This window comes from Nuphar pumila, chromosome 13 (genome assembly GCF_984573655.1).
Source record: "Nuphar pumila chromosome 13, dmNupPumi1.hap1.1, whole genome shotgun sequence".
Lineage (NCBI taxonomy): Eukaryota > Viridiplantae > Streptophyta > Magnoliopsida > Nymphaeales > Nymphaeaceae > Nuphar > Nuphar pumila.
Genome location: NC_143261.1, coordinates 87,747,218 through 87,767,336, shown reverse-complemented (window position 1 = coordinate 87,767,336; position 20,119 = coordinate 87,747,218). Strand labels below are relative to the sequence as shown.

At 36.1% G+C, this 20,119-nt stretch overlaps 1 protein-coding gene across 1 annotated transcript in view; it reads left to right on the top strand.

Annotated features, from left to right (window-relative positions):
* LOC149819026 (serine carboxypeptidase-like) overlaps positions 1-18,114 on the top strand; it is a 38,108-nt gene extending 19,994 nt beyond the window's left edge. Inside the window, exons 4-9 of the mRNA XM_089984427.1 lie at positions 5,523-5,666; positions 5,742-5,892; positions 16,962-17,050; positions 17,153-17,411; positions 17,540-17,673; positions 17,777-18,114. Of these exons, the coding sequence (XP_089840553.1) occupies positions 5,523-5,666; positions 5,742-5,892; positions 16,962-17,050; positions 17,153-17,411; positions 17,540-17,673; positions 17,777-17,902 (903 nt within the window). The 3' untranslated portion in view covers positions 17,903-18,114. The remainder of the gene's footprint in view (positions 1-5,522; positions 5,667-5,741; positions 5,893-16,961; positions 17,051-17,152; positions 17,412-17,539; positions 17,674-17,776) is intronic.
* Positions 18,115-20,119: the final 2,005 nt, after the last annotated feature.

Sequence of the window (20,119 nt, the reverse complement as noted above, 5' to 3'; positions counted from 1 at the left end):
AACCATGCTTCTTAAGCATTTTGTTCATGAATAAAGTATTATTTATTTTTCAAGTGTTCTTCCCTTTATACCCTTTCAAGGGTCATGCTTGTAGTGTCTCCAATAGACACTTGTTTGTGAGTTATTTGTGCATTTGTTGAAGACCACCATTTCATTACACAAACCCCAGAAAGAAATACAGGCATTCATGAAAGCCAGACTGACCAAATAAACGTAAGATGGACATTGATTAAGTAGCCAATGTGCCAAAAATTTTTACAGGGAGATTACTTATATGCATGTTGGGGCTTGCGTAACCTGAACATTGTTTCAAATAATCATATTCAGGCTTTAAAATCCCCAATTTCATTTTAGGAGTAGAACAGAAAGGTTCCAACCACTGCAAGGTGGTCCATTATAAGAAGTATCTACTCCCTACACAGTAAAAAAACTGAAAAACAGGTGAGTTCACAAGTTTAGTATGTGCAGCAGTCATCGAGAAGGAGACTGGTGGGGGATGTAGCTGGTACGAAAAGGTTGGAGTTGTAGGTAATGGCAGCAGTCATTGGGGGCGTGATTGGGAGAGAAGATGCATGCTCACAATCATGAATGGTGAATCTGCATCTCGTGGGCGAGATGGAGAGAAGTGATGGAGGGAAAAGGGATACGCGTACCTTAATATCCTCATCGCCGGTCGGTGGAGGTCGTCGGACGTCGGAAAAGGTTGCCGAAAGTTCTGACGGTTGCCGGTCGGTGGCCAAAATCCTGAGAGAGAGAGGTAGGAAGAGAGACTCGGAAGAGGCGTGAAAAAAACCCTAAAGCCCTCTTTTGAGTTTTGTTTTCATGAGTTTTTTAAAATTCCCATTTTGCCCTTAATAAAAAACTCTTTCTTTTAAAAAAAAGGCAAAATAGTAAAATAGGTTACGTGTACTCCTTTAAAGGGGTACGTGCTTCCTGATATAAGTGTGCGCTTCCTCGTGCATTTCGAAAGCGCCGCGTTTCACGCTTTCGAAGCGTGTATCGGAGAAGCGCGCTTTCCTTAAGGATAGGCGCTTCCGGTAATTCTGAAATAATTATCTCTTGTTTACATATAATGACACTCAAAATAAGTGTATCAACGACTATAACAAGAGCATAATCACAATGCCACTAATGGGCTAAACAAACACACAAAAGTGCGAATAAACATCTCTTGTCTATATATAATGACACTCAAAACAAGTGTATTAACGGCTAGAACAAAAGCATAATTATAATGCCTCAAATGGGCTAAACAAACACACAAAAGTGTGAATAAACAACTCTTGTCTACATATAATAACACTTAGATAAGAGGCATAATAAGAGAAGAACATACGAGGTAATAGTGCTTGTAATGAAAACAAACTATTGTCACCAAGAAGAATAAGGATATCAATTTTAACAATCTTTCGAAACACCATGGTTTCAAAAATAGATAGCCATCACAGATAATCATAATAATAAGCATCCATAATAACAATTGCCTAATAAACAAATGAGTAATACACTACACTCACAGAACCAGAGATCAAACAATCGTTAGTTAGAGCCAAAGTACAAACTAACAATTTAATCTGACACAAACTGAGGTGCACATAACTCACCCCAACAAAAAGGCCAAGAAGAAATGATGCATCATATAAAATTCTGTGATGGACAACAAAATGCCATAAGAAGGCAACAAATACTCATGGAAATCAAATTTCAAATAAATGAGTTCATATATAAGAACCGATTTGGAAAAACAAAGTTTTCAAATCCAATCAAATAACGGTAGATGAAAGTTTTAGAATGAATATAGTGCAATCATGTGCACAACAAGATGACAATTGATAATTTTTCACAAAACAAGATTACATCAATAAAAGTGAAGGATGAGCATGGCCAATATAAGCAAGCTATATAGAGAGATAGCTCAATATAGATTATAAGTCTTCCTAGGAAATAGTAGTGATTTTTAAGATTAAATGGACCCAAACATATATTGAGATTTTTCAAAGAACCATAGAAAAAACCAAGAGCACGTATAAGTACACTAATCATGAATACTCTCAAAGAGATAAAAGATCATGTATATGCAATAATTTTAAAGCCATATATCCTATACAAAAGATTATGAATGATCACATAGGATATGCATAGGAACATGCACAAATAACCATAAAGATACTAACATACCTAAAATATATTTTTGAATTATCATGCTTACGCAAGCACCAATAAAACAATAACTTATTTTTAGGAGAAAATAATAATTTCAATTAATTTGAGAGTATGTCTAATTTTTCAACAAAATATCAAACAACAAATTTGATCTGACACATAATCATTAATGGCACATAAAAACATGCAGACATATGTGTATGAGACATGACATAGAGCAATCTCATGAGAGCATACATACAAGAATTTAAAAATTCTTAAGTAGCACATCTCAATGAAAGCACCACATAAAATTTAAAGAACGTGCTTTGAGATGTGCATAAAGTCACCAATTACTATAAAACACAATACATATAACAAAAAATAACATTTTTTTAAACAACATGAAAAACATATAAGCATAGTATTTAAGATTTTTAGGAAACCACGTATTCTTGCAAAATATAAATTTTCATTATGGTATTTTTCAAAAAATATATATTCATAATGAAAATATATATTTCAAGTAAACATGCTTACCTTACGCAAAAACACATGTCAAAAGACGTTAATTTTTATAAATTTTAATTAATTTGAAAACATATTCATTTTTAATAAATAGCCACAATATTTCAAATATATTTTTTAAATATATACCATAAAAATTTAAAGTAAAGAATCCAAAGAAAAATACATACCAGAATACGAGAGTCTTGAGTCCAAGCCATACATCAATTCAAATCCTTCTTTTGAAGCATAAATACAAACAAGATGCCAAGACCAAGATGCCTTGCTTTGATACCATGTCATGAAATAGCACAGAACCCAAGACATTCCAAAACATAGTCCGAATTTCAATTAAAATGTATTTGAATACTCACATTATACAAACTTGATACAAGTTGTATGAATAAATGATTCCATTCATAATGAATAATAAAATACATAAAAGAAATAAATACATAAGGACCTCACTACAATACACTCAAGAAACACACAAAACTATAAGCTACCCATCACTCTCTCAACTCTCATTCACACACCCACTACAATTTATAGAAAGAAGAGAGGAAAGAAGAGAGAGAATACTAAAGGTAATGTGTGGATTAGATCGAGAATACAAACCAGATGGATAGTGAAGAATAGATTGAAATTCTTTAAGCATAAAGGGACTAAGTAATTCCCTCGAGGGTAATACGAACAAAGTCAAGGGCTGTGTGGTTTGTGTCTGGGCATTTTTGGTTGGTGTATGAGAAGAGAAACCAAGGAGTTTCAGAGTGTTACGTTCCTAGGCCCACAGGTAGGTTTGAGTTCAAGTTTTGGGTTGGGTTAGTTGGAGACAGGGTTAACAGATTCAAGTTCAGTTTGGGTTTGGACAAGGTTTAGTAAAAATTCGATTCTACCAATTAACAACAGATGAAATTCTGAAAATTTAGGAGGGATTTCTAGATAGGTTAGGCTAGCTTGGGTAAAAATATCCGGATTTTGGGAATTATGGTTTGGGAGATAAAATTACTGAAAGTTCTGGGATTTTCTGGGGATAAGGTTTTGTTTGAATTCTGATAGGCTCTGAGAGATTAATTTATTCCTCTCAAAATACTGATCAGAAAAATATGAAAAATTAGGAGAAGGCTTGGGATAGGTTAGGGAAGGTTGGGTTAAAATTTGGGGGTCAGAAACTTTAAGGTCAGGGAGATAAAAATATGGGAACACAAAAAACAGGTTTGGATTTAGACTGATTTTGGACTGAGATTTGGTAAAAACAGGTTTCAATGTTGGATTTATTTTTCCTTACTGGGAATGAGTTGGGATCCGATTTTTGGTGGGTAGTTTAAGGACAAGTAGGTGAGTTTAGGGTTAAATTTGCAGTCGTAGGCTAGGACAAGTTTGTGAGAAACATTCAGATGATGTTGGGCCAAATTCAGCAAATTCACAACACAATGCTAGACTTGTGGCTGGGTTTAAGGAGTTTTGGAGTCTAGAACTGAGCTCAGAGTCAAGGCTTGGGGTTTTAGATGACTTACCAGAGGTGTGAAGGGTTGGTTAGAGGTTCTTCTTGGGGTCTAAGGCTGGGAGATGGACCAGAGAAGTCGGTTTGGCTGATGCAGGCTGAATCTACCGAATTTGCTTGTTGTGTTGCACCCACCAAGTTCGGTTGGGGTTGACCTACAAGAGGTCTAGGCTCAAAGAAGGGAGCCTACTTGAGAATAGATGAGGGCCCTGGGTCCAAGAGGAGAAGTGAGGAAAGCCTAGGGGCCGAGAGAGAGAGAGAGAGAGAGAGAGAGAGAGAGAGAGAGAGAGAGAGAGAGAGAGCATTCAACTATTTCATTTCATGTATGATATCAATTGTTGGGATAACAAACCTATATATAGCCAATGAAAGAGACATAAAGGCTTTACCAAATACAAGAAATGTAAATGCAAATATAAAAAATCCTAAGAGGCTCCTTGGAGTCTCAACTATAAAAATAGGTAAAACCTTTCTAGGGTTAGGATAACACCTAGGGCCTTCTTAAATCACATTTGCATGTCCATCTAGGCACCCCAAGAGGGGAGGTCGACCTCCTTAGCAGGCCTCACATAGTTGGCTGGTCCTTGATTGCTTTCTGGATCCGGGTTCGTCCAAACAAGTTCAGTTTCTTCTTGCTTCGTCCCGTCCAACATCGAACTGGATCTGGGTCCCAAATGTGGAATGGAGTGATTAACCAAATCAAATGCCATACTTGGTTGAGGATACTACAAATGCTTATGTAACACCTTAGGGTTGGGTCTTGCTGCAGGATGAAACTTGGATCTGGATATACAGGAAATAGGTCCTTATCAATAGCTTGGACCACAGAGGTTGAATTCAGATGTTCGACATTTGGCTCCACAGTAATGCTTGGATCTACCCAAATCACTAGGTATAACAGATTTGGATCTGAGTGCGCTATACTTAGATCCAATTGGGCTAATGAGCGCTGGTTGGGGTCTTTAACACTGAGATCCGTTTTGCTTGACTGGGGCAATGGATCTGGAGAAGGGTCTTCTAGAATTTGAACTGTATCATGGAAGTACAGGTGCTTGAATTCAAATTATGGGTTGTGGAAAGAATAGATCCTCTGCGGTGGAGTATATCTATCTATATGTTTTTATGGTTCTTGCTTCTCTTGCACTAGAGTTTTATTGTATAATTAAGACACACAAAAACTTAAGTCAAGGTCATGATCTGAACTTTTAAAAGTTTTTTCTTGAACAAAAACTTCTTTTCAGTATTCTTATTTCTGAATTTTCCATCTGTTGAAAGAGATTTTATTTTTTGCTTTTCTATGCCTTAACTGTAAAAATGAAATCTTCTAATGGAAGCATGAGGACTAACTACATTTGAAATTTACTCGCAGGAATTTTTTAAGGAGCACTCTGAGTTTGCGAAAAATGACTTCTATATTACTGGAGAATCATATGCTGGACATTATATTCCTGCATTTGCAAGTCGTGTTCATGAAGGAAACAATGCAAAAGAAGGCATTCATATAAATTTGAAGGTTTGTATGCTGCAAATGGTCTGGTGTGTTTCTTTTTTAAGTATCTTCTAACCTTAAATATGGACTCCTTGACAGGGCTTTGCAATTGGCAATGGACTTACAGATCCAGCAATTCAATACAGGGCATACACAGATTATGCACTGGAAATGGGAGTAATTCAGGAGTCTGATTACAAAAGAATCAACAGATATTTACCAGCCTGTGAATTGGCGATAAAGCTTTGTGGTAACCCTTCATTATTTTTCCTTAATCTTGCAATTTTTATCTATTTCTGAAACTATGGCTGTTGGTCACTTTCATTTGCTACATTTCCATTTCCTTTGCATGTGGTAAAGTGGTTTTTACTGATGAAGGAAGAAAGATTGACTAGTTTTTAGCTTATGATAAATTTTAGTATTCATTGCCAAACACCATTGAAGAATTTACTTCCAACCTCTATGCTTGGACATATTTGATAATTCTCACTAACAATAAAAACAATGTGTTGTTTCAAATTTCAATCCTTTTGAAAACCTTGATGAACTTGGACAAGAAACAGGAAGTGAGAGAGAAAATGGAGAGGACTTATCCTTGAACACTTCTCCTTGTAGGGTTCCACATATAAGATTGAATTAATAGTAAAACAATTAGGGTGATAATGCAACCAATTATTAAATCTCTGCAACGTTAACATAGGTTCTATTGCTAAAGTGATCTTTGCTTAAATCCAGTAATACTTTTAATGTGTACAATAGTGAATGCCACACTGACACTTCCTACATTGTACACAGTTCTTCAGTATGTAGAGCTTGTTCTTCAGTTTTGTCTGCTTCTTCTTTAACCTCCCCCTTGTAAACATGTTTGTTGTTTGATGTTCTATACTGATAAATCTAACATCTATTTTCTTTTGCTTTGTCTTTATTATTTGCGCAAAATGGTAAGATTTTTCCATAAGATTAAATTTCTTTTCAAGAAAACACAATAACTTGAAATTAACATCCAGAAATCTTGGTCTCTATCTGGGTGCACATCTAGAAAGCCAATAATCAATTCTACTTGCACTGTTCAAGTCTATTCCTATGGTACATGATAACATTGTCTAGCATTCCCTTCAAGAACCTCAAGATTTTCCGAAGTTTCTATTATGTGCAATCGTTGGGGCATGCACAAACTGACCTTTTTGGTTCTTGGCATAGTGGGAGTTAAGTACTGTATGACCCTGTTGGGCTTCTGTATTTCTTTGGTTTTATTTTCCTTCTTGCAAATGAAATATCCGCTATCTAGTGCTTATTATATTACATTTTTCCAATATATCATTGTTAAAAATATAAATATATATATATATATATATATAATATTTTATATTTATTTATTTATATTTATTTCCTTTTTCTTTTTTGTATTTTTTATTTTTGTCTAGTTTGATTTGAACTAGACTTTAAACTAGTTAAGATCCAACTATATCTTGACTAGTTGGTATAGCTATTAGAGCTAGTCCAATGGATACAATTAGAGCCATTGGACTAGCTCCAACGACTCTCTATGAGAGCTCTTCTCTCTCACTCTCTCCTTGTGTATAAATAGGGGTAATTCTCCTTTCCTTTGTAATAATGTTTTTTAAGCATTTCATGTGAATGAAATAAAGTTTATTATTTTATCTTTTGAGTTCTTTCATTTATGCCCTTCTATGGGTTAGGATTGTAGTGTCTTCAATAGACACTTATTACAAGCATTTGTGCTTTCGTGGAAGATCCTCATTTCCTTACATGGTATCAAAGCTTGGAAGCTTCTAGATCTTGGAAGAGTTGCCACCTCGTTTACTGTGCCTCTCTAGCAAAAAATGATTCATCTCCTTGTTTGCGGTTCAAGTGTTTTTTGTGTCATCATATTTGAAGAAAGAAGACATTTTGAGGATCGTTGGCTCGTGATTGTGCTCTTGTCCTCTCCTCTTTTTTCTTTTTTCTCTCTCATCACCTCTCTCTCTTCTTCACCCTTGTAAAAATGGATGACAATGATAAAGTCACTGTCATGCTCGTAAAATTAAATAATACCAATTATGTGATGTGGGCTTCAATCATGAAGCATCACATTTGGGGAAAAGTGTTGTGGGGAATAGTAGATGGTTCTGATTCAGAACAAAAACTAATTCTTACAAAAATTGAAAATGAGAAAGAGGTAGCTCTCATGGAAGGAGAAAAAAATAAGACATTAACCACTTATGAGAAAAAATGAAAAGAATAGAGGATGGGGCATGCCAAAAATATGTCTTGACTAATTAATAGCGTAGACATCAAGAAATGTGCTAGTATTGCCAAATTCGAGCATGCCAATAACGCTTGAGAGTACCTTAGAAATATGTATTCCCTTAAAGACATTGCACATGTGTACAATTTGCAAGATAAAGTTTGAACTTTGACTCAAAGAGACAAAAGTATTAGAGAATATTATAATGAGTTGTTCGAACTTTGGGAAAAGTTGGCTCTTCTTGAGCCAAAGTAGCATTGTCCCGAAGATATTGAGCTTCGCCAAAAACAACTCGATATGGAACATTTCTACCAATTTATAAATGGTTTGAGGCCGGAATTTGAAACAACCAAATCAGCTCTTTTACATAGAGGAAAAGTTTTCTATATTGTTGACACTATTGAGGAAGTAACTATGAAGGAAAATAGGTTAAAAAAGAATACTCCAAAGAATGAAGAATATTTTGTTCTAGCCATATCTAGACCGGAAAATTATATGTGCACTTATAAGCCGCCTCATTTTGGTAGACAAAATAATGATTATGACAAAAGAAAAGTCATTTGTCACCATTGTCATGAACCAGGGCACTATAATCCTGAATGTCTTAAATTGAAGAGAAGAAAAGAAAAGAAAAGAAAAGAAAGTTGCATCCATTGGTCCATCACAAGAATCAAAAGATCAAACCAATAAAGTTGCACTCGTGTCTATGACACAATTAATGAAAATCCTTCAACCACTTCTCAAAGGAGCATCTTCCTGAAGCCTCAACTGGAGTGTTGTCTCATCCTTCTCCGCTCCCGGTAACTTTCTTTGACTCCTTGACTCTGGTGCTTATTTTCATATGACCCCAAATATCAATAGTTTGTCTGAATGTCTTAACAATAACTCAAGTGTGTCAAATGTTTTCATAGTTGATGGTATATCTCTTGAAATCAAAGGAATAGAAAATTTTGAAAATTTTCAAAACTCCAAAAAAAAACTTTATTCTAAAAGTTAGATATATTCTCAAATTAAATCTAAACCTTTAATCTGTCTCTCAAATATCTGATTATGGGTGTAACATCTCCTTCTCTTCTCATGGTTGTTGGGTACATGATTGTCAGTCAGGGAAATTGATTGGGAAAGGTCATAGAGAATTTGAACTCTACTATATGGATTTTTGGGAATTACCCAAGAATGCCTTTTGTTATAATGTCCAGAAATTGGATTTGGATCTGTGACACAAAAGACTTGGCCATCCTTATATATATCCAAAATCCAACACTTTTCAAGTTTAGGAAAATTTTGTAATTCTGAAAATTTTGCTTGTAAAGATTGTATTCTTGGTAAAATGAAAAGATTACCATTTCATGATAGAACTTTTGTTTCATCTAGACCATTTGAGTTAGTACATTCGGATGTTTGGGGTCTCACACCGGTCATATCAAAAGGCGGATATGCATATTATGTAATTTTTGTTGATGACTTCTCTAGGCATACTTGGATCTACTTTCTTATACATAAATCAGAGGTCTTTTCACATTTTCAATCATTTCAAAAAATGGTTAAAAATAAATTTTAAAATAATATTTTTATTTTTTGCACTGATTCAGGAAGAGAATTTTTGTTAAAAGAATTTAAAGATTATCTCAAATTACATGGTATCAACATTAAAGATCTTGTCTACACACACTACAACAAAATGGTTTGGCCGAACGAAAACACCGACACATTATGGAAACCACTAGGACTTTATTGATAGCAAACCAAATTTCAAAAGAGTTTTGGGCAGAAGCAGCCCTAACTACTACTTATCTCATTATCTGAATGTCATCTTCTTTGAAAAATATAACTCCAATTGAAAAACTTGTCAAATTATCTCCTCATTACTCTAGATTGAGAGTTTTTGATGCAAATGTTTTGTCTTCACCAACAAAAACGATAAACTCTCCCCTTGTGTCATTCCTTGTGCCTTCTTAGGTTATGCATATAATAAAAAAGGCTATAGCTGTTTTGATTTTAAAAATGAAAATTTGTATGTATTAAGAAATGTATCCTTGGAAAAAAAGTTTTTTTTTATTTTGAAGACCAAGTAACCAAATATTCTTTTTTGATAGATTCGACTTTGAAATCTAATTGATGTGACAATACGACCTAGATGATGCTCAAGGTATTGTTGATTCTGAACATAATGTTATTAATGAAGAGCAAACTCATAGGGACGTCAGTTTACAATACTCAAGACAGAGAAAATCCAATCTTCCATGTGCATTGGAAAAATATTCCGAAGCACAAATCAAAAGGTCATCCAGAATCTCCAAACCTCCTGGTAAATTTGTGTCTTACGATTTTTTTTCACTCACATATAAGGCATTTATTGCATTAATGCACTCGTATGTAGAACATTCATCCTATAGTCAAGCTAAAAACCATGGGTAAAAGCCATGAAGGCAGAATTAAAAGCATTAGAAAAGGATAACACTTGGACCATTCAAGATATTCCACAAGGAAAGAAACCTATAGGTTGTAGGTGACTTTATAAAGTTAAAACCAAGAGTGACGGAACTCTTGAAAGATGTAAAGCCAGATTAGTGGCGAAGGGGTATTCCTAAGAGTATGACATCAATTACGAAGAAACTTTTATTCCAGTTGCCCGAATGACCATAGTCAAGACACTGATAGCCTTAACCTTTATTAAAAAATGACCCATATTTCAAATGGATGTCAAAAATGCTTTTCTCAATGGAAACCTAGTTGAAGAAGTGAATGGAAGCACCACCCGATATAAGTATTCTAAGGGTAAGGCTATTCGTTTAGAACAAAATCTTTATGGTCTTAAACAAGTACCAAAAGCCTATTATGACAAGTTTAGTCATGTTATGCTTGATATTGGATTCAAAACTTATCCGATTGACACTACTTTGTTTATTAAGATTTCTGATGCAGGGATTCTTCTTCTTCTTCTTTATGTGGATGACATGATTATCACCGGAAGAGACAAACAGGGAGTTGAAAACATTAAAAGCTCCATAAAAATCATTTTGAAATAACTGATTTAGGTTTATTGAGATATTTTTTAGGAATTGAAGTTGCTTATTCCTCTCGAAGTTATTTACTATCTCAAACTAAGTTTGCTTTTGATATTGTTTTCAGGTCTGGAATTACAGATGATAAGAGTTGATACTTTAGGAGTTGTCAACACCAAAATGAGAATCGATGATGGAGAACCTCTTGATGATCCCACTCCTTACAAACAGCTTATTGGAGTACTTTCCCATCTTTTCATTACTAGACCTGATATAGCACACGTTGTCCAGACAGCTAGTCTGTTTCAGCGTGCTCCCACTTCTGTTAACATTCTAGTAGTTTTGCGTATTGTTAGATACATTAACTCCTCATTTTCACGAGGTCTCATCTTGTCTGCTTCATCTTCATTAGATTTAATTGCTTATACTGATACTGACTAGAGAGGTGATACCAATAATAGACACTCAACCACTGGTTTTTGTATTTTCTTAGGTGAATCATTGATTTTGTAGTTGTGCAAAGAGCAGCAGAAGGTCTCTCTTTCGTCCATCGAAGCTGAATACCGCACTATGGCCACCATAATAATAAAGTTAGTTTGGCTCAGAAGACTACTAGCTTACATGGGAGTTAATGTGACAAAAACTTCACGCATATACTGTGACAAAAAGAGTGCGATCGATATTGTCAACAACCGAACATTTTATGAATACTCCAAACATATTGAGATGGATTGTTACTATGTTAGAGAGGATTATCTGCATGAAACTATTAATCAGTCGTGTGTTACATCAGAATATCAATTAGCGAATTTCTTCACCAAACCTCTCATTGCTCCTAGATATTATTTTCTCTTAAACAAACTTTCACTCATTGTACCGTAAGTTTGAGGAAGAGTATTAAAAATATAAATGTAACTATATATAATAATATAATATTTTAATATATAATATATAATATATAATATTTATTTATTTATATTTATTTTCTTTTTTTGTATTTTTTATTTTTGTCTAGTTTGATTTGAACTAGACTTTAAACTAGTCAAGATCTAGTTGGTATAGCCGTTGGAGCTAGTCCAACGGCTCTAATTAATTGGAGCCTTTGGACTAGCTCCAACGACTCTCTATGAGAGCTCTTTAGAGCTCTTCTCTCTCACTCTCTCTTTGTGTATAAATAGGGGAGCCATTGGAGTAGCTCAAACGACTCTATGAGAGCTCTTCTCTCTCACTCTCTCTTTGTGTATAAATAAGGGTGATTTCCCTCTCCTTTGTAATAATGTTTTTTAAGCATTTCATGTGAATGAAATAAAGTTTATTATTTTATCTTTTGAGTTCTTCCATTTATGCCCTTTTGTGGGTTATGATTATAGTGCCTTTAATAGACACCTATTACAAGCATTTGTGAAAAATCCTCATTTCCTCACAATCTATGTCACACAGACTCTTCTAATAGGGCACCACACCCGCGTCGCACCCGCATCCATGTGGGTGTGACACTTGGACACAGTTTCCTTTGTGTTAGGTGAAGTCAACCACACTGAGGTCCATTTCTATCCAAAAGTAGATTTAGTTAACCCCAATCAAGTCCATTTTTATCTATATTATATATATAAATCTAAGTAACACGGACTCGGCTAGGGAGGTGCTGCACCCGAGCCGACACGCCCCGACACGGGTGCGGCTTCAGACTCGGCCTGGACTTGGTCAACGCCGAGTCGGACTCGGTCAACGAGTCGATGCTGAGTCTGTCCACATTTTGGACTCTGTCATCTTTGACCGAGTCAAAAAATGTCCATTTGTCCCTAAAAAATGATTTTTTTTTATATTTTTTATTTTAAAAAATAAAATAAAAAGAGTCACAGTGTTGTGCACAGTGGGCTGTGCTGCAGTCACAGACTGTGTTGTGTCTGTGCACTTTTTTTATAAAAAGAGTCACAGTGCACAATGCTACAGTCACAGACACAGTCACCGACTGTGTTGTGTCTGTGCACTTTTTAAAAAAATAATAATATATATATAGCCGAGTCCCCGTGTCCAAAAATTTTAAAATTGCGCCGCACCCGTGTTGCACCCGCACCCACACCCATGTGACATAGATATAAATACATAAATGCACACAAATACACAGTGTTAACTTAAAACTGTTAAAAATTTTATATATATATATATATATATATATATATATATATATATATATATATATATATATATATCTTTCCCACATCCCCGCACCCAAGTTTTTTTAAAGTGCCGCATCCGCACCCGCATCCACACCCATGTGACATAGCTTACAATCATTGCATTATGCGAGCTTTATATACTTGTTGCATCTGCCACAGTTCTCAAGATGCATCTTGTCCATTGCAAGTATTTCATTTGAAAATTATGTGAAAGCTTCACATGAAATAGGATAATAATACTCATATTATCCTTTCTTATGAAAAGAGGGTGATCTTCTTTGATTTGAAAAACTTCATTTTCTCCATTCATTGTTTAAACCTTCAAGCCAAGTCCTTGAACCTTGCCTTAACCATATTTCTTCAAATCACACACGTTTTCATGGATTAGCTTGGTGAAATTCGAAGGCTGTTTGATATCCATTTTTCCATCCTGTAGAAACAATGTAACATTTGGTTGATGCAGACACTAGCCATATAATAGTAGCTACGGCAGTAAAATTTAGACTGTACCAATCAAGTTTCTTTGCAATTGAGTTTATAAGTTCTTCTGTTTTCTTATGATGCTAGACGTTCCTTTGACCTTACCTGTTTGAGTCATACTACATTTTTATTTCCAAGTCTTTCAATAATGTTCCATGCCTGTATATCCATAGCCTTTATTTCTTCCCCCTTCAATCTACTTTCTTTTTTGATGTCTTTAAGATATGTTATGGGATATCCTATCTTAAATATTTTATAAAATCGTGTCTTCAATGTTTGAAAAGGGAAATCTGATACTCATATGCCTATGTCACATAGGTGCAGGTGCGGATGCTAATGCGGCACTTTAAAAAAACTTGGGTGCGGGAAAGATATATATATATATATATATATAATTTTAAACAGTTTTAAGTTAACACTACGTGTATTTGTGTGCATTTATGTATTTATATATATATATAATATAGATAAAAATGGACTTGATTAGGGTTAACTGAATCTACTTTTGGATAAAAATGGACCTCAGTGTGGTTGACTTCACCAACACAAAGGAAACTGTGTCCAAGTGTCACACCCACCTGGGTGCGGGTGCCACACGGGTGCGGTGCCCTATTAGAAGAGTCTGTGTGACATAGTCATATGCCCACAAATTACACTCATCTTCCAATAGATCCAAGTTGTACTTTTAACTTGTATTTCAGCATTTCCACTTGAATTTTTATCAATATTATTGGCTTTTGGCACTGCAAGGACTGCATAGTATTGATGTCGTGGGACTGTGAGATGCCAAATTTAGCGCTGAACTTGTAATACCCATTTTTATCTTCTGATAATTTATGGCCTTGCTACTCGTTGATTGCTAATAGCTGTATCTTTTGCTGTGACAAACTGATCCTTGTTGATTAGTTACTATTCTACTCCATCATAGACTGAATAAATTTCTCTCTTGGTTTGGCTGGTACCTCTTCCACATTGTCATTACTATTATTATTTGTCTTAGGAATAGGTTTTGTACGTCCAATAAAGAGTGGTTCTTGTCCTTTGAATTCCTCAAAATTCTATCTAAACTTGGTTAGAACATCTGGGAGGACTACGGAGTCATGATTTGGCAATAGCAGTGTTGTGAAAAGTGTTGAGGTGTAGTGAGGCTCTCCACCAAAATCTAAGGCAAGGCATAAAGTGTAAGCTTCAAATATTTTTTTTTGAAAACTTAAAAAAAACTATAAAAAATATCTAAAATTATAAGTAAATAAAAAGTGCTTTATTGATGAAGCAACAACCAACAAGAAATAAAAAATCTCAAATAAATACTGAAAAAATATGAGATTAACATGTAAAAGTAACATCAATGCAACAACTTGATCTACATAAGTATCTAAGAAACCAAAATTCTCTCACAGCATGAGATCTTCTTATTTATGTTGTTTTTCAAATATTAGAAACCAAAATTCTCTTCAATTAAATTGATCTCTTGCCGCATTTGCAGGAAAAAAAACTGAGCTAAAAAACATCCAGAGAATAGCCATCTGTAGTAGAGAAAGCATCTGTGTTCAATCCAATTTTAGCAAGCAATGAAGTTAACTGACGCAAAACCGAAGCATAAGTGTTATCAAAATCCAGATAAAGGAACATTTACAGTTCTATAGAATCATTCTCATGGAGCTGAATCATTCAACAACAAAGGAAAAAGACCCAAATACTCAAATATGTATCAACAACTTAGAACACTCTACCAAATATGCAGCAATCATAATTGCATCAATTATTTAGATGAAAATAACATGTATACATCTATGAAGCATCTAAAGCCTGTGGTTTTGATATATTTATATGTATTATCTAATAAGTGAAAATCAATATTAAAAGTATATCATGTCATTAGTATTGTGTCTGCTGAATTTGCTAAAGAATCTAACTTATGTCTACAGACTCAACACAATACACATGCTCTATTTCTCTAACTTCTGTCATCATAATATATCAGCTGCAGAACACCTTGGGGTTAGCAAACTCGGCGAGTTTAGTCCCTAACTAAGATACTGTTTTTTAACTCAGTTAGGGACCGATCTGATCCAACTCGGGCAAGTCACGAGCTGACTCACCGAGTTTGCTAACCATGCTGTAAAGAGCTTGAATCAACCTTTATCTATTGAAATCTCGTTGAAATCTATAAACTGTAACTTTTTTCTATTGAAATCTCGTTGAATCCATAAACTGTCACATAGGTATGCATGCAATAACAGAGGAGAGAAGACAGAGGAGAGAGGTTCACAGACGAGGCTGACAGAGGAGCAGTCTTCATCTTCTTTTTCTTCTTCTTTTTAGGTTGATAGATGAGCGAGAGGTGGGAGAGAGCAGAGAGTGAGAGAAGGGGGAGACGAGAGGTGGGAGACAAGCAGGGAGGTGGGCGAGAGCAGCGAGGTGGGAGAGAGACTGAGAGACGAGATAATGAGGGCCCCCGACCGAGTAACCCTATTTTTTGGTTTGACCTCCATTTGACCAAAACAAGGTGAGGCGCGCCTCGCCCTGAGGCGTATGAGGCGTACGCCTCAAGGCGTATGAGGCGTACGCCTCAAGGCGTATGAGGCGTACGCCTCAAGGCGTATGAGGCGTACGCCTCAAGGCGTACGCCTCAAGGCTTTTGCGCCTTATACCTGCGCCTCAAGGCACAAAGCCCCTCGCCTTGAGGCGAGGCACGCTTTCAATAACACTGGTCAATAGTTATATTCCTAGAAATCATAACCCTCTTATTGTTTGGTCTGTAACATTTAAATCTTGTGTATTTCTTATAATTCTCAGCAAAAAATGTACAATTTTGCCTTCAAATCAAGCTTGTCTCTTTTACTTGCATTAGCATGAGTGTAAAATATATGTACCAAAGACTCCTTGACAATGCATAATCAAATGATTTGCCTATAGGCATCTTGTAAGGCAAGAGGCCAGCTGTGAAACTTGCAAATAACTTATTAATGAAATATTGTTGTATTAAACACCTCACTCTGTAAAGTGTCTCATGACACCATTATTGCATATAAGAGGGCCCAATTTCATGTGTGTGTCTTCTTTTGCAATACCATTCTGTTGTAGAACGAGAATGGTGGTTCAATTCTATTGTTCTTCCAAGTATCACCTGAATTTTTGGATGTGTGCTATTCCTTCTCCATCATAACAAATGGTATGAAGGTTTCTTACTAAACTGGTTTTCGACAAAAGATTAAACTCATGAAACCTTTCCAACGCTTCCTACTTAAGAAAATAAACCTAGGTGTACCTTGAATAATCATCAAAGAATGTTACATGGTAAATAATGTTATGCCATAATCACTAAAGAATGTTGCACATTTTAGATGGCTCAGCCATCACAGATCAGATGCTCAATGCATTCACATTTGTTTTAACGGTTCAGGTACAAAGGGAACTGCTGCTTGCTTGGCTTCGTACTTGGTGTGCAATTCTATCTTCAGTTCAATAATGGGAATCGCTGGAAAAATTAATGTATGTATCCAAGTTGTCTGGTCCTGTTTGCTCGCTCTGAAGCTCAGGCAGTTTTAGCTCCGAAAATTCTTACTCTTGCCATCGTCCTTTACAATGGTGCAGTATTATGATATCCGCAAGCAGTGTGAGGGGAACCTATGCTATGACTTCTCAAATATGGAGAAATTCTTAAACCAAAAGACGGTCCGAGATCAATTGGGTGTGAGCGATATAGAATTTGTCTCTTGTAGCCCTACAGTATACGAAGCAATGCTGATAGATTGGATGAGAAACTTGGAAGTTGGCATTCCCAGTCTTATTGAGGATGGGATCAAGCTACTAGTATATGCTGGGGAGTATGACCTCATTTGCAATTGGCTTGGTAAGAAATGCATTCCTTGTCATGCAGTATCAATCCTTGATTAACGTTGTTTCTGATTTTTTCCTCTACAAACTCCAAGATCACATTGAATCTGCAGCTTATTTTGTATTCTTTTCTGGGGTTGACAGGTAACTCAAGATGGGTTGAATCCATGGAGTGGTCTGGTCAGCAATCTTATGTTGCGTCACCTACTGTTCCATTTACGGTTGATGGTTTGGAAACAGGGTTGTTGAAAACTTATGGAAATTTGAGTTTCCTCAAGGTTCTCTCTCTCTCTCTCTCTCTCTCTCTCTGTGTGTGTGTGTGTGTGTGTATCTCACTTTCTCTCTCTCAATGTTGATGATTTTATATTGTGCTTGCGACAGGTTCACGATGCTGGTCACATGGTTCCCATGGATCAACCCAGAGCCTCACTCGAGATGTTGAAGAGATGGATGGAAGGAAAACTCGGAGATGGTGTTAATTCAGAGGGTCTGGTTTCTACTTTCTAACATCTGTACCATGGCAGCTATTATCAAATACAAATACTGATCTTGTTCCAAAGATGGAAGCGACAAGACTTAAAGTCTAGAATTCTTTGTGTCAAGCTCAAGTCGACTTGTTTACGTAAAAAATACATTGTTTCAAAGCTGGTGCAAGCCAAACACTTCGACTATCACTATATCGTTTGACACAAAATATATCTGAAATAGTTTTCTTGCTACTTAGTGAGTCTGTACAAGCTGAGCTGAATTGGACAGCAACACCTGTTATTCATATTCGGCTTGCCGAGTCTATGTTGTGAGTTCGATTAAGATTTGTACGAACTGCACACCAGCTAAACCAGAGGTGGCACATCTCATTTCAGCCTTGTGAATGAATGAAAAAGAAAAAGAAAACAATTTGTTAAGAAGCCAGATTTTCTGCTATAAGGCCTGTTTGGGAGCGATGTGAGTGGATTTTTGCAACATCCTTGGCAAGGATGTGGGTTGAATCCGCGGAGATGGGAATCCTCCGATCTCTCCTTCCATTTCAAATCCGGGACACCAAACAGTGGAAACCTGATGAATCCTCATCACGGCTCTCAACATTGGGTCCTAAATAGAGCCCAAGTCGAGCAGTGGTGGATGGATGGCCGAACATGGTACTCTCTAACGTGGGGAAGGGCGAGGAGAACTTGCCAAAGAGTTGGTCTCCCTTTTTCTCGTCTTCTGATTGGCATGTTTGAAGGTGGGCCAATGGTGAGATTGATCCAGGGACAGTCAGCCCACATGTCACCAAAGCAAGTTTTTTGTTTTTAATTATTATATGTATAACCAGCAACCAGAATCAAAGACTTGGCCTCACTGATCTTAACCTGCCATACTTACAGTTGCTGTCCTGGCAGTGTAAAGCTCTCCGTTGATTCTCAGAGAGTCTTCTACTTCCCGTTGTAGAAACGTCTACAGGCAACTTGGAACTCGATACAAACCGGACCCGTTGCAGGCCCTACGTATAGTACCCTAACCAGTAATGACGTATCAATTTAGGTGGCTCTTCCTACCGTGCTGCCATTGCATTATTCGCTTCAGACCATGTGCGAGTAGTCATTTAAAAAAAAAGAAGGAAAGAAAAGCCAAAATATAACTCTCTTTAAGGGGAGAGGAATTCAGGGAGAGCTCAAGTGCCCCAGCTACGTGACACAGCCAATCACGTAGCATCATTCCACGTGGGGGCTTGCAATCTGTTGCTGTGGGCCCCATAAAATGTTGTCATGTGATTGGATAGTGTCACCACATAGACGCTCCCTGGATCCCAACTTCTTTAAAGGAGGATCAGGTGGGAATGTAATCATTGTTTGGACCTGCAGCTGATAGGCTGTATCCCAAAAGACGGAGGGTAATCATGTGCAGCAGTACACTAAGTGTGTAATCACATTGCATCTGATCCTCACTCCCCTTTCTTTGGACTTTACTGGCACACCAGTCTGCATACATTTGCATGTACGCACTCGAGAGGACACTGATTTTGTGGACACGCATTTGGAATTTAACCTTGAGTATTGTCTACTAAGAACAAAAGTAATATTGCCAACAAGATCTTATCATTCAAGGAGATTCGTTTTATGCAACTCGAGCGTCCCTATCTTAATCAGTTAGTATGCCAAATATCAATATTGACTTTTTGTACTATGGTAGCCTTAATTATTGTTTTTCCAAATTGTCAGTATATGTTGCCTAACTTTTTTCTTAAGTTTTAAAATTTTAATCATCACATTAAAAGTACACCCCTTAAAATCTAATGCTTGAATTCTTCTTTAATTTGGGCACATATCTAACCTCATGAATATATATATATATATATATATATATATATATATATATATATATATATAGAGAGAGAGAGAGAGAGAGAGAGAGAGAGAGAGAGAAATGTATATCTTTCAATCCATTTATCTCTTAGACCGCCCAGATATCTTTAAAAAATATATTTGCACAAATTTTTGCTTAATCCAAACCTGTAAATGTGTTTATCATTGATTATTTACTAAAAACTATATTTTGAATTAAATCGATTTAAAAAAAATCTTGATTTTTAGTTAATCAAGTTTTTTTGAAAGGCAGGCTGGGGTTAGGCGAACCCCCTACCAGTTATACAACTATACCATTGGGTTTTGAACCTGCAATGTCCCAACACAAGGTGACGAGCACTAGCTGCTCCTACCAGACAAGTGGAGCCCGCATTGGCAG